The sequence below is a fragment of the Neltuma alba genome, unplaced genomic scaffold (assembly GCF_004799145.2).
Source record: "Neltuma alba isolate B1F8T4 unplaced genomic scaffold, ASM479914v2 tig00007108_pilon, whole genome shotgun sequence".
NCBI classification, from domain to species: Eukaryota; Viridiplantae; Streptophyta; class Magnoliopsida; order Fabales; family Fabaceae; genus Neltuma; species Neltuma alba.
In genome coordinates this window covers 1-14,709 of record NW_021634672.1, presented here as the reverse complement: position 1 = coordinate 14,709, position 14,709 = coordinate 1, and the positions used below count along the sequence as shown (strand labels likewise).

Below are 14,709 nucleotides of genomic sequence, written 5' to 3'. Positions count from 1 at the left end.
TCAACGATAACCATCGACGCCCAATATGGCTTTGACGGAGTTTCGTCCGCTGGATGAGAAGCTGCTGATTGAATACGTAAAGGCTACACCTTCCTTTCTTCACGGATTGGGAATAAGTTCGATGACTTGTTGGTTAAGGAAGTCGGAGATGGCTACCTTAACTTCGCCTACGTTATCGTCAACTCCGCCGGTTCTATTGTCGTCAAAGAGGTAAGAGTTTCACTTAGCTCCAATTGTTGATCAAATTTTTGGTGGACTATTTGTTATGATAATTGCTTTCCTCAAAGAGGAAGAAAACAATATCCCAAAAAGTGTAAAGCTACTCCAATTTTGCAACCGTATAGGCGCTTCCATATATTTGTTGCATAGGAGAATCATGGCCTATGTCGAAGGATAGAGCATATTTTGAGGTTCTGGCACTTAAAGAACATGGCCGCTTAAGCCCCGAGCATGTCTCTGAAGTTTATCATTTTGACAGTACGTCTTTAATTGGCATGTGTTACCTGGAACCTGCGCATATAAGCCTAAGAAAAGATCTGATTGCTGGAATTGAGTACCCGTTATTGGCAGAACACACGGCTAATTACATGGCCCAGACACTGTTCTTCACATCTCTCCTTTTTCAAACCACTACTGAGCACAAGAGAGATGGTAATCTTCCTCCACCACTTTTCTTTATCTGTTGTTTCACGTGCTTTACATTTATCTCACTTTAAGTTGAACTTTGGATTCAGATTGTCTAGTATGCGTAAACCTTGCTAGTGTTGCCATTGTAATGCATGGTATTCTTTTGTCTTCTGAAACTGCGTGACGCTGTCACTACGCCTTTAGTACGTGTCACTGGGACACAACATCGTTTGGGGTTAGGTATGGGAAAAAAAAGCTGCAAAATTCTAATATAGTGTTTTTGTGTGTCTTTTATCTTGTAGAACTTCGCAGCTGTTTTCTCTAAATTACTTGGTTCTGATTCTGTTATATCTGATACTGCGCCTAAAAGTTGATTGAGTCATAGTGGTTATGTAGGCTAATTTTATATTGCAAGTCGGGGTCTAACTGCTCCGTTGTATGTGCGTTGCTCATTTGTGCTTACTAAAGAATTTACTTTTGCTTATAGTTTGCGTGAGAAAACTGGTCCCAAAAAAAAAAATCATTTGTTATTATAAGATTGTAATTATAATTGTTTTTTTTTTTTATGTTATTGGTGATATATGTGTCTATAGATGGACCATTAAGACTGGATAAATTTCTTATAAGCCTAAATACACATTGGCTCAATGCAGTTGCCAAATTTGCGGGAATGTGAAGATGTGTAGGCATACTGCACTAGCTGTTTTCTCTGACCCTTATCTCAATATAATCACTGGACTGCTCCTTACGTCGATCATGATGCTGAGGCTGTTCGAGAACAGTCGATCTGCTGAAGCTTGAAATTGCTGGGCTGAAATCCAAGTATCATGACTAGGGCAAAGTTTCCATTACATGCGGCTGTTAAATTGCTTTAGTTTCTTCTCTAATTAGAATTTATATTCCTGTAGGTTCTGTGAGAGGGCCCTCGCTCTAATCCATGGAGATCGACACACTAGTTTTGTCATGGTTACTCAGGAATCAACTCAAGTTATTGATCCAGAATTTGCATTTCATGGACCAATAGGTTTTGACATAGGAGCATTCCTGGGAAACTTGACACTCTTTTAGACCCGGCACTAGCAGCATGACTTAATCGAAACTTGCGTTGATTTGTTCCTTGACTGGTTTTTTTATGTTCTTCCACTGTGTTATCTTGTTTAGGGTGGAATTTTTCTTTTAGTCAATTTATTGTCACACCATAACGGGATAAATTACATGATGAAACTTTACATGCATTAATCACTGAAGAGGAGAAAATTAAGGATTTAAACACAGAATTTCATGCAGACATATGAAGAGTGGATTTCTTAAGACAAGTGAAGACTCTTGGAATTTTTTTCATGATAGATTCATCGCACTTTTGCACGGCATAGAAAGGGTCCTGGTGAGGCCTATCTTTCGTCAATTTGTAACAATGCTGAGGTTCTGCTGCTTGCACAAAAGAGATACATGGAAGATCTGTTTCATGACACTCTTGGATTTGGTTCAGCCAAAATGATAAGGTGACACTAAACACGTTCCTATTTTTACTATTATGATGTATAACTTCCATGTTTGCATAATTTGGGCTTGTTTTAGCTTTGTAAATAGAAAGGAAAAATGTCATATCAACACTTATATCACGCACAACTTGGTACTTACTGTGAAATGATAGTGTAAAAACTTGAAAGTCGTTGTTTTAGATCGCCTGGTTAACGTTATCCTTTTAATGATCTGACTGGCAGGAGAATTGTTGGTGTGGCACATGCATGTTGAAGATTTTGAGTCCATTAGTAATGCTAGCAAACGAGCCAGCTGCGAACGTCGAGCACTTGACTTATTTGCCAAGATGATTCTCGAGGAGAGAAGAAAGTTTGAAGGAATTACTGAAGTTGTTGCAGCTATTCGGCAGTTCTAGTCATAGCACTTGGTTTTGTTGTTGAGCACTTGGTTTTGCTGATTCTATCAAAGCGTGGTTTCCAGCTTGAAACCAAACGTTTCTGAAGAAAGCTTTGTGCTCAAAAATAAATCTTTTAGAATTTTATTGTCTGTTCATATAAATGTACAAGAATCTGGTCTTGTGAAGACCTTGATAAAGTGATAAGGATCTATACGTTTTTTTTTTTTTCCACTCTTCTGTGGATTGCTTGGTTGTGCAATATACACCCTTTCCTTTTGTTCTAGACATCAATTACATTCCTTCCTGAAATCTAATGGTCCATTGCATGAGTATTTTTAAATTGTTGGAAGAATCTTGGTAAATTTGTAAACGTATTAAGAAATATTTGTCTCCAGGGATGAAATTGGAAAACAAAGGCTACTTTGGAATGCCTAATTAAGATTTTACGCTCGTATCAATTAGAGCTCATCATTTTTCAAGTTAGAATTGTTCTATCTTTTTCAGATTGCTCAGTGCGAAAGGTGTTGGCAAAATTTTGTTAACAACCAGTTTTATTGTTCCTTATTGTTTACTAAACCCCTGCTTGCTGTATGATCAGCCAGGATCAGAATATTTTCTTAGCCATTTCTCTTTAGTTTTGAGCGGAAACAGTGACTGAAAAGTTTTGGAGATTATTTTCAATTATCGAATCCTTATACTTTAGAAGCTTAAAGAACACTCCCTATAATTTACACGATGGGGTGTTTGGTTTTCCCAAAAAAATACTTTTACATGAATCGAGACAAAATTTTTTCACATTCATACTTATTTTGTATATCATAAAATCACTTTTAAAATTATAATTTAATTTTCATCCAAATACCCTTTTAATTAATTACAGAGATGATCCTATATGTACAGGAGCCTCTGTATCTTTGAGAGGCAGCTTCGCTCGACTAACTCAAAATGGGTGAAGGATGAGTAGTCCAGACTAAGTCAACAGATTTAGTGATGATTTAAAAACATAGTTTAAATAAAATGTACAAAATATTTATATTCGACTATAAAAAACGAATTTCAATTAAATGTATTAATTATTAATAAGTGAAGCTATATTAAATTGTTGGATATGTTGATAGATCGTGTGTGTATTTATACATTTTCTCAGTCAGGAGCCGTGACCAATTGAATCTAATTAAACTATATTATATTTTATTAGTCATTCTACATTTTGTGAGAACTAATTGGTTAAATCCTAGAAATTTATAAATAAATTTTTCATTTAAAATTTTTGCACATATAACTATTGAATATTATTTTCCTTTGTACAGATTTTTAGAGTTTAATTGAAGATTAATGATTACATATATCTTGATGTAAATGAAACAAGAACAAAGCTCTAAGAATTATTATATATAAACTTCAAAGAGTTCCAAAACTCGAAAGAAGAATCTATAAAACTTAACATACAGCAATACCATACACATACAAACTAAGAAACATATCTAATCTCCATTAAAACTAACAAGGTGGGGGGGGGGACACGAGTAAATTGGTCCGTACATTAATAATCTACATACGGTGCACATTTTTACAAATGCACAATTATATTCCAAATCCATTTTCCTAATGTCTTCGAAATTGCGCATAAAATTTTTTGGCTCCTCCACACATAAAATCTAACACCCTTTTTCCATATTGATCAGTACACAGAATTCTATAGTGTTTCGAAATTGTGCTCACCAATGCATCATACAGAGCTCCCTGCAAAACCAAATACAAAATTTATTAGTATATTCATACATAAAAAGTTACTACTTCTAGTTCTATTTATAAGACATTATTTATAGATTACAAACAAGATCTTATAAATAGGACCAAAGGTAGTAATTTAGAATAGTATTATAGATAAGAGTTATACATAACTAAATATCACCACGAGAATACTACATCCAGTTCTTAATATAAGATTTAGATAATTAATTTGGTGATATTAAGAAAATTAGTCAAGAATTTGGAGATATTAAGAAAATTAATTAAGTTGGTTATTTGTGTGTTAGTCTTCTTAAACTATCCTCTTCAATATTAGATAATTAAAATTACCCCTTTCTAGGCATCACTTATAAGCAATAAGAATATTTTGTGGAAAGATGTGAAGAATCGAGGCAGTATAATTTAAGCGAAAGCTAAAACCATTTAGGTAGGTAGAGAGATGAAGTTGAAGAATCTAACCTTAGAACATTCCAAGGCTGTCTGAGCAACGTAATTGCCGAATGGGTCTTGAAGAAGGTACAAAAAGCTAGGGCTATTTATAATCTCTTGAACTATAATATCAACATTCTTCTGAGTTGAGAATATCAACAGATTTTCCACCACATTGCTAGCCTGCTTGTTAATAGACAAGTCAACATAGCAACCTCGAAGTTGATTCACTATTGCTTCATTTACTTCACCCAACCTCAACTTAATCACATACTGCACCACATAGTTCCTGTGGATATATATATATATATATATATATAACAACATAATTAGCTTATAATAAATATTTATTTACTTTTATTAAAGAATGATTTTTTTTAAAATTGTGTAAATGATTCTATTTACTGACCCGTATTGATGTGGTGCTAGCACTGTGACACGATTAGTAACGGCACAAATCAACAAGTAAGAAAGTTCTAGCGTAGAAATAGATAGACATTTTTGAAGAACAAAACAACCGCTTTTGTTTGTGGCAACAAGAGTGCATTCAGATGCCATTGCATCTAAAATAGCCTGAAAATAAAAACATTGGTTATTCATTAAGTCATGATCAACATATAACTTTGTAATAGTATATATTAGTGTGTAATAAGAAAATTAAGGAATGAAGAGTTGTATTAATTAATTACCTTTGAAAAATGATGGCTATGACAAAGTTTTAAGAAATGTTGAAGGACATAACTTCCATAATGGGAAGTGGCTATTGGGACAACAATTTCCCTCAGAGCATATGTAAAGACAATCCATTGCCTTTCTGTCGTAAGATGATGTATCATACTTTGTATAACTCTGCATCTATAACCAAAAAAAACAAACGAGTAAAAAAATCTATTAAACAAAAAACCAAAACAGGAAAAAAAATATATCAAATTAAGTGATTTTTGTGTTGAAATTATATAAAGTTTATGTCAAAAGTGTAACTTCTTACACTAGTATACCGAATAAATTAAAGAGACTGCATAAATTATATCAGACACGTAAAAAGTTTTACAATAAGAATAATATGAGATGATTTCATATGATAAATCGTGAAATAAAATAAAGATAGTTTGAGAGAAAAATAATATCATACCCTTACCCTATATTGTTTTTGCAGGCAATCTGAAATTTGGGAAGATCCTTAGTGATCAATTCAAAAAGGAGGGTTATTTGATCCTCATTGAGTACATCAAAAATCTTTTCAATGACGCATTTCCCAAACTGGTCCATCATTAAATCATGTAAGTGATTCAACAACTCCATTAAAATGAATTTAATATCTCTAGGGTTCTTCCCATCCAACAATCTCACCAGAAATTCACTTCCATATTCCTCTTTCGACATTGAAACCACACGTCCCCTCATAACTTCAAGCGATGTAATGTCATTATATCTCTGCAAGATTCTTCCTACAGGAGAATTATAATAAACAGGGCTGGGTCCAATCCTAGCGTTCCCAATAACTAGGGTTTCATTGTTTGTATTGTTACATTGAGATAGTCCTTCATAAACAAGGTGGTGGGGTCCAATCCCAAAGTTTCCAACTAGGGTTTGTTGGTTGGTATTTTGCTGGTTTGTATTATTTTCATGAAGCAATCTTGCATAATCATGACTTGGTCCAATCCCAAAGTTTCCAGCAGCTAGGATTTGCTTATTTGTAATATTATACCTATAAAGAGCTCCATCATAAATATGTCTTGGTTCAATCGGCCTTGAGTTTCCAGCTAGGGTTTGCTGATTTGTACTATTTTCATGAAGTAGTCCTTCCCCTACGGAATCAATTCTCAAGTTTTGTAGTTGAGCCTCTAGTGGATGTAAGGGTCCAAAATTGATATTTTCATCAAATTCTATGCTGTTAAGAGAAATTTGACTTCGAGGTTGACTGTTCAACGAAGAACGATCTATTTCTGACATAGGATTTCCAACGTGGTCGTGATAGTTCACGTAAGCGGGGGGGTTTTCTGGATTTGGAATAAGTTCGACGGCAGGAAAATCATCAGAAGGAGATCCATTACGAAGAAATTGAGTAGACTGATCCATCGCTGCAGTTAAAACACACATTATCCAAAAATAAAGCAAGAATCATAACTCTTTACTGTTAAAAAATAAATCAAATAAATTAAAGGAATAAAAAGAAACGAAGCAAAACAAAAGATAAATATCATCAATAATTAGCAATTACGTAACAATACTAAAAGTCATAATACTATAAATAATAAATAATATTGTAAATGAATGATAGATTCTTGAATTAATAAATTTTTCAAATTCCTAATAACCACGAGACCTAAGTTTGCGTATGTGGGTACATTGAAGGTTTTTCTTGGTCAGTTGAAAGGATTACTAAACTAGTCTCAACAGGATTTTCATTCAGTAGAATATATTCCGGGAAAAATAAAAATTTAAAGAAAGAAAGAAAGATTGCCTGATGAACGACCAAACAATGAATGAAGATGCTGTTCCTTCTTCTCCCCAGTCTCATCCAACGAAAACTTTAGCTGAGAGCTAGCGTTTTTATATAAAAGATGGACTCAGATTAAATAAATTTGGATACATAAAGATCAATCTATCAGATAGACTAGAAATTATATAATCATATAAATTATATAAATATAATAAACATTTTAAAATTTAAATAAATTAAAGCAATCAGCATCACGAATGTTATCAGATAACTTTGTTTAAGCATGATGCGTAACTAGCTTGGAGCAATAATTTTATCGCGTAAGTAATTTTTTCCATTACAGAAAGTTATACTTTTAAAAGTTGAGTTATCATCAATCTATTTATATCACCTTTTGTTTAATTCAGTATTTATATATATTTAAAAAGAGATATACGTTTCAATTTTCTGACAATCATGATTTATCTTTTAATTTTGTTTTGATAAACATTATAATTTTAAAAGAGGATTCAAAATTATTTAAAAAATTATATTTACCATCTTACCTTTAAGTTATCTATTTATTTTTGATTTGGTTCTTTTTTTGGGTGATGATTCCAATGCCATCCTAGTCTTTTTGCTTTCACTTGTTTCATCAAATTAATAACGTAAAAACATAAGCAATCACATTTTTTTTATTTTGCATAATCATTAATATATAAGAAAAAATTGCAAAAGAACACCGCTGAAATTAAAAAATTGTACACGAGAATCCGTTCACAAAAATTATTCTCAAAACTCATACTATTGTTATTGAAACTCATACTAATGTTGTAACAGGTTCTTATTTGTAATTTTTCTATTTTGAAGATTTTTTTTTACGATTTTTCCTTAATATAAAGTTTAACGGTTGTGAACAGCTAATGTTATTTTATTAAATTTAGAAGTTTATATACTTATTTTGAAAACAAAGATAAGATTAGAATTTAATCAGACTGAGAATTTTATAACATAATCAAAGTACCCTAAATAATTAATATAATTACATAACTGGTGAAGTCAGTGAAGCAGGTTAAGAATTGCCATAGGAAATCAAAGAGAAGGCAAGGCAGATGCTAGAACTTAGGTGAGATTTGGGGTGCCGCTCAATTTTTTCCTACTTCTTTTTTTCATAAGATTCTATACAAAATAAGAAAAGTTTTAATATGTAAAAAATTATTTTTTAATGGTTTTTCAAAGAATTTATTTTTAAATTAAAAAAAACACATCGTCAATTTTGGAGTTGAACCATTTTTTATTCATAATATATTACTATCCTTAATAAAAGAGTTAGTTAAAAATTTAATTTAGTGTTAAATATAAGACCTCAATTTACAAAATTTAATTTAGTCTTAAATATAAGACCTCAATTTACTTTTTCTCTCTTTTTTTTAAAAATATCTCTATTGATTATAAAGAGTTCGCATCAAGAATAATTCTAATCATCCAATACATATTATTGAAAAGGATAATATCAACACATATTTATAACAATTAACCAATTTAACTAATTTTTCTAATCTCTCCAAATTCATTATTTAGCCTTTTTTTTTGGACAAAAAATTTAGCTCTTGGATTAAACATAGAGGTAATAAAATTTTACTCATCTAAAAATTTGGGAAGTAGAGGAAAATCAATGGAAGGTTAGAGAGAAGTTGGAGTTTCTTGCTCTGCAATGCAACTATAGTACATAGATCGCAACCGTGATTTTTCACTAAGAATGTGGTGCGTCAAAGAGTTCAATCATTTGCATTTTGCACAACGTTTATGAAGACTCTTAAAGTCAAAGTCTGCGCTTCTGAATCACCCAACATGCTTTTACCTTCCCAACGTGATCTTGTCCAAAAATTCCAGGTTCATTTCTCTGTTGCTCGGCTTCTTCATTCCCGTCCAGAATGCCCAAGCTTTATAAACATCTTTGCCCTCTTGAGAGGCCCCATTTCTCGATTTCATCTTCTTCAAGTTCATGCTCGCATCTATCAACTAGGAGCCCATCAAAACGATTGGGTCGCTACGCGTCTCATTGGTCGTTACCCATCTTATGTATCTCTCCGGATTTTTCATCAACTTCAGAATCCTAACATCTTCCCTTTCAATGCCATTATCAGAGTCCTCGCTGATGAGGGTCAATCCTCTCACGCATTCTCTGCGTTCAAGAATCTCAAACGACGATCTCTTTTGCCTAATGATTTCACCTTTTCTTTCCTCCTCAAGGCATGCTTCTCGTCCGCAGATGCCCGTATCGTTGAGCAAGTTCATTCTCAAATTCAGAAGATGGGTTTGCTTAATAATTTATTTGTTAGTAATGGATTGGTCTCAGTCTACGCCAAAGGGTTTCATGATTTGGTCTCTGCACTTAAAGTGTTTGATGAAATTCCTGACATAACAGTGGTTAGCTGTTGGACTTCGTTGGCCAAAGGTTATGCTGAATCGGGTAAGAGTGAAGACGTTTTGAATCTTTTCCGGGTGATGATTGAGCAAAATATACATCCAGAAAATGATACCATGGTCAGTGTGTTGTCAGCATGTTCTAACTTTGCTACACCAACTATTCAGAAATGGGTTGCCATTCTTTCGGAACTTGTTGATAACACTGACCCTGAAGAAATTTGCCGTGACTCCATTAATACAGTCCTCATATATCTTCATGGAAAATGGGGAATGATTGAGACGAGCAGAGACAGATTTGATCAGGTTTCTTCTAAGGGTAAAAGAAGTGTGCTTCCTTGGAATGCTATGATAAATGCGTATGTTCAGAATGGTTTACCTTTGGAGGGTTTAACTCTTTTCCGCACGATGGTGGAAGATCAAATAACTGAACCTAACCACGTTACCATGGTTAGCGTTCTTTCAGCTTGTGCTCAAATTGGTGATTTGGATCTGGGTGTGCGGGTTCATGAATACATGATGTCCAACGGACGAAAGGGTATTATTGGATCAAACCGAATACTTGCTACAGCATTACTTGATATGTATTCTAAATGTGGGAGTTTAGATAGGGCAAAGGAAGTTTTTGAACATGCAGAATCCAAAGACGTTGTCTTGTTCAATGCTATGATCATGGGTCTTGCAGTAAACAGTGAGGGAGAGAATGCCTTGAGGCTCTTCTACAAAATGTTTGAATTTGGCATAAAACCTAATGCTGGAACATTTCTTGGGGTTTTGTGCGCATGCAGCCACTCTGGATTGTTAGAGAGAGGACGTCAAATATTCAGGGACATGAATATGACCTTTAAGATTTCTCCTAACTCAGAACATTATGCTTGTTATATTGATCTCCTTGCAAGAGGGAACATGCTAGAAGAAGCTTTGGAAGTTGTAACATCCATGCCTTTCAAGCCTAACAATTTTGTATGGGGTGCACTGCTTGGAGGTTGCTTGCTCCATTCCAGAGTTGAATTGGCTCAAGAGGTTTCCATGAAGCTTGTGGAGGCTGACCCGAGTAATTCTGCAGGCTATGTAATGTTGGCTAATGCTTTTGCCTCGAATCACCATTGGAGTGATGTATCAGCATTAAGGACGGAAATGAGAGAGAAAGAGATAAAGAAGCAACCAGGATATAGCTGGATTAGCTTGGATGGAGTTGTTCATGAGTTTCTTGTTGGGTGTTTGTCACATCCTCAAATTGAGGACATATATAATACATTGGCCATCTTGGTGAAACATCTGAGAGTACCAGGCCTGTCTGTCGGTAGAAATGCTGTGACTAGAGATTGCTGGGAGACAGCATCTGAGTAATTTTTTTCTTTCTTTCTTTCTCCTTTTTTTTTTGGGTTATAGAACAACAAAATCTTAAAAATAGACAATTAAAGCAAAAAAAGAAGAAGCAAGGAATGGGCTTAAAATTGAATTTTGGCAACATACTCACTATGGCCATATGAGATGTAAATCTTTGCCAAAGCTCGCGGGTTATCGGGTGAGTGATTATCGTTGTTTTAATGGTTCTCCTTTGTCGACGGACAGTCACACGTTGCTGAATCTAGCACACCAACGCCAACCTACCCTATAATTTTTCCAATCGGCATGTACGGATCATGCTATAGGTTTCTGAAACCTGTAAATGCCCCCCCCCCAAAAAAAAAAATACAGTACTCTGATCGTGGTTAGTTCTGAATATTTGAAGATTAGATTGATCGCTGGCTCAATAAAATTTTTGGTTCGTAGTCGTTAATTCAAATACAGTTGAGCTTGATATAATATATATTGATTAGCATAATTCTAATTTCTAACAATATTGTCTAAATATTTGGCCATGGCATTTTCAGGTGTCTCCAAATGCTCAAGTTTGAACCTTGAGCCATGAGTTGTTTTAAAAAGGTTTTTGAGTGAAAACCAAACTATAGTTTTAGAAGTGATTTTATGGTATACAAAATAAATATGTGAAGAATTTTGTCTCGACTTACATAAAAATACTTTTTAAAAAAACACTTTCAGAGGAAACCAAACAATCCCAAGAAGTCTTGGAAAATCAATTGAATCCAGGTGAGGGCACGTATCTATTGCTATATATTACTACCTTCGGTCCTTAATATAAAATCTTATTTGATTTTTATCTTGATTCTAAATATAAGATCTTAATCCAATTTGTCTCTTATATTTATACATTTTTTCCAAGATAATTCTAATAATAGTAGTTCTAGCCAATATACTTAATTAACAAGAATATTTTTAAAAAAGACAATATTTATTTAATTCAAATAATTAACTTAACTTATTTTTTTTAATCTTCTCAAATTAGTCAACTAACTCTTATATTGAGAATTAAAGTAGTATTAAACATTTGCATTGGTATAAAGTAGTATTAAACATTTGCATTGGTAAAGACCAAAGAGACCGATTAGTATGAAGTTCAGCTTATACATCTAAAATTATTAACCCATCTCAATTTTTAACTGAAGCTGATTGATTCTTAAACACTCGAAGTGCACAAAGAATAGCCGATTAACCGAAAGTCAAATTACCAATTTTTCTAGTTCGACCGATTAAAGATCAGATCATTAAATGTGTCACAATAATTATCCTGTCGTTCTGACACGCCACACATGAAATGGAACCAAAACCACCTCCCGACATTGGCGTCGCTGACTCTGAGTATCGGACTATTCACCCAGACAGGGCAACTTTCACTAGGTTTTATCAGACACATGTAGAAATAACATCTACTGTAGCTTTAATTCTTCAGGTTAAGTAAATTCCAAATAACAAAGTGTACAGAAGAAGAGCATAAAATAGAATTAATTGGAGTATCTTTACAGATGTGAATATTAAAATAATTGCAGAAAGTTTCACCACAACCAAAATTAAAAAGGATTCACAAAACTAGAAATTTATTCATAATTTTATTAACCCTTTATTACTGGATCAAGATCATAAATGACAGTTTGATGTTAAGACATCACGTCTACATCCTGTACCTCGGTCTGCCGCAGTCTCAGAATTTCCAAAATCCATGATGTATTCAACCTGGCGACAATAGTTCCGCTTCGTTTCCCCAAAGGTCCAGCAACAAGAGCAGATGCACGAAGTGGCAATTTAGCAGAAAAAATAAGATAGGATTACTCTAGCTCCAAGCAGAAACAACACGGCACTTGCTTCCATGCTCTAACCTCTTGATGTTGAAAAGATAGGTCGCAGAGAACCTCAACATGTCTATATACAGAAGGCACCAACGAAACTAGATCAGGATTCAAGCAATTAACTCACTTCCCGGTCAATCATTCTCAGCTATCATCACTCAGGGAGAGCAGTTCCATCAACTCCATCCTGTACTCAAGGCCTCTAAGATAGTGTCCCAACAGCATGCACCTACAAGGAGGAGGAGAAAAAGTAACCAAAAGTCAGTTTTGTTGAGAATATTAGCATCCGCAGGCACAGCACTGGAAAATTGCTTTTCGCCAAACACAAACAATCATCAGTAAGCTATTGTTTTGCCATTACGGTGAACTTTTAGACTACGGTATCCCCCCTAACACCCCTTCCCCTCAAACCCCCCAAAAGAACTCTACTTGCTACCGACCCATTTTTCCCTCACCCTACCCCCTCCCCAGTCTCAAGAAAGCGAATGCAAATCACATTACACATTAAAGGTTTAGTTTCTTAAATGGTCAGGACATGCGTCAAGTTCCCAAAGATAGAAACTAAACAAAGTAACAATTTTTGTAAAGCTAACATCACTTCTCTGGTACTTGTTCCGGTATGATTACTAAAAATGTAGATATCCAGATAAATAAGGTACAAAGGTATAGCATATAACTAACCAAAAGAGCAGACGGGCCAGATAGTCCCGAGTTAATGAAATAACAGGCTGAAATTGTAGTGAAGCATTCTCAACAAATTCAGTACGATCCTCAATCCCACCATTTGCAGTTCCAGAAGTTGTGTTCTCGGACATTGTAGAAGCTTTTGAATGCATCTTCGGTGAAAGAGTAGCTAGAAGACCGTGGACAACAGAGTGGATGGTATTCTTAAGTTCAGAGGATGTCGATTCTGATAGCTCAGCTACCTGCTTAGGGCCAAATAGCATGAGTCACTGGCACAAATGAGAGGGGGGGGGGGGGGAATATATGCGAAGTGAAAACCTACTCATCCCACAAACCCCCCCCCCCCCAAAAAAAAAAAAAAAGGCTGGAAACTTAGTTGAACAGGTTTGGACAAGTTCATAAAGCCGCACTCAAATGAGAAACACACAGAAGAGAGGACAATAAAAACATTAGCTACAAATGCATCCTAAGGTTTTTCATCACAATAATGAAGGAACAGAAGAAAATTTAAAAAAGAATAACTCGGAAAATCATGTGAACTTCCTTTTTTTCCTGAAAAAGTATTTATCAAGAGAAAAGGACAAAGAAACTAGAGACACAAAGGGCAAGCATAAGATGTGCCAAAAGCAGAGAGCAATGTAACTGCTTTTTACCAGATACTAGATGCCACGCTACTCTTTCCTTAGGGTCATTCATAATCAAAATAGACAAACACAAGAATATGACAGCTGAGTAGGATTCTCAGCACTTGGTATCCAAATCTTGCAGAGCAATAAATGAACATAACAAGCAAGGATGACAAACCAGAGCCAGGAAAAATCACATAACACTAAACTATAGCAAGATACCATAACATATAAACATCACACAACATAAAAAAGATAAAACAAGGTCTAAGAGCAATGCCAGTTATGATTTTTTCTGAAGAAGACAAACCTGTTCAGGTTGAAGAGATCTCAAGTAATCCAGTAGATCATTTTTTTCTTCCCCAACAAACTGTTGCATCTGAAGAGCAGCATTCTTCCTCTTCACTTCGCTAAGTTCCTTTGAAAAAATTCCAATAAAACAAAACAAAAAAGACAATTAAAAGCCATATACCGCAATGATGGCCTTCTGGAATACAGGGAACATAATTGTAGATGATCATAGCAAAGCACACAAACTAGAACAGATCCAAAATTAACAGCTGAGATCACGCATCATGATATTTGAGCATCAAGCATCTACGGGTGTCCAATATAAAACATATACCTCCCATCCTAATCATAAGAAGTATATTGTAATTCAATTTAGGACCGGAG

The 14,709-nt window shown here is 34.5% G+C and overlaps 2 protein-coding genes and 1 pseudogene across 2 annotated transcripts; 2 read left to right on the top strand and 1 right to left on the bottom strand.

Annotated features, from left to right (window-relative positions):
- The first annotated feature begins 25 nt into the window (after window positions 1–25).
- Window positions 26–2,524, top strand: LOC114751782 (methylthioribose kinase-like; annotated as a pseudogene).
- Window positions 2,525–8,988: 6,464 nt separating this feature from the next.
- On the top strand, window positions 8,989–10,897 carry LOC114751787 (pentatricopeptide repeat-containing protein At2g29760, chloroplastic-like). Its single transcript, XM_028940455.1, has one exon. It carries the CDS (start codon window positions 9,423–9,425, stop codon window positions 10,884–10,886), a length of 1,464 nt encoding a protein of 487 aa, XP_028796288.1. The 5' UTR covers window positions 8,989–9,422; the 3' UTR covers window positions 10,887–10,897.
- A 1,547-nt stretch (window positions 10,898–12,444) lies between these two features.
- LOC114751786 (uncharacterized) lies at window positions 12,445–14,519 on the bottom strand. The gene is made up of 3 exons (XM_028940454.1): window positions 14,345–14,519; window positions 13,406–13,650; window positions 12,445–12,953 (listed from the first exon to the last, which is right to left on the bottom strand). Exons 1-3 carry the CDS (start codon window positions 14,411–14,413, stop codon window positions 12,869–12,871), a joined length of 399 nt encoding a protein of 132 aa, XP_028796287.1. The 5' UTR covers window positions 14,414–14,519; the 3' UTR covers window positions 12,445–12,868.
- Window positions 14,520–14,709: the final 190 nt, after the last annotated feature.

What these genes read in the sequence shown, in the direction of transcription:
- LOC114751787 (XM_028940455.1), top strand. Translation starts at nt 9,423, where the DNA reads ATGGGTTTGCTTAATAATTTATTTGTTAGTAATGGATTGGTCTCAGTC.
- LOC114751786 (XM_028940454.1), bottom strand. Translation starts at nt 14,413, where the DNA reads ATGCAACAGTTTGTTGGGGAAGAAAAAAATGATCTACTGGATTACTTG. An exon ending in GATCTCTTCAACCTGAACAG is followed by an intron (nt 13,651 to 14,344) that starts GTTTGTCTTCTT and finishes GGCCCTAAGCAG; the next exon opens with GTAGCTGAGCTATCAGAATC. An exon ending in CTGGCCCGTCTGCTCTTTTG is followed by an intron (nt 12,954 to 13,405) that starts GTTAGTTATATG and finishes TCCTCCTTGTAG; the next exon opens with GTGCATGCTGTTGGGACACT.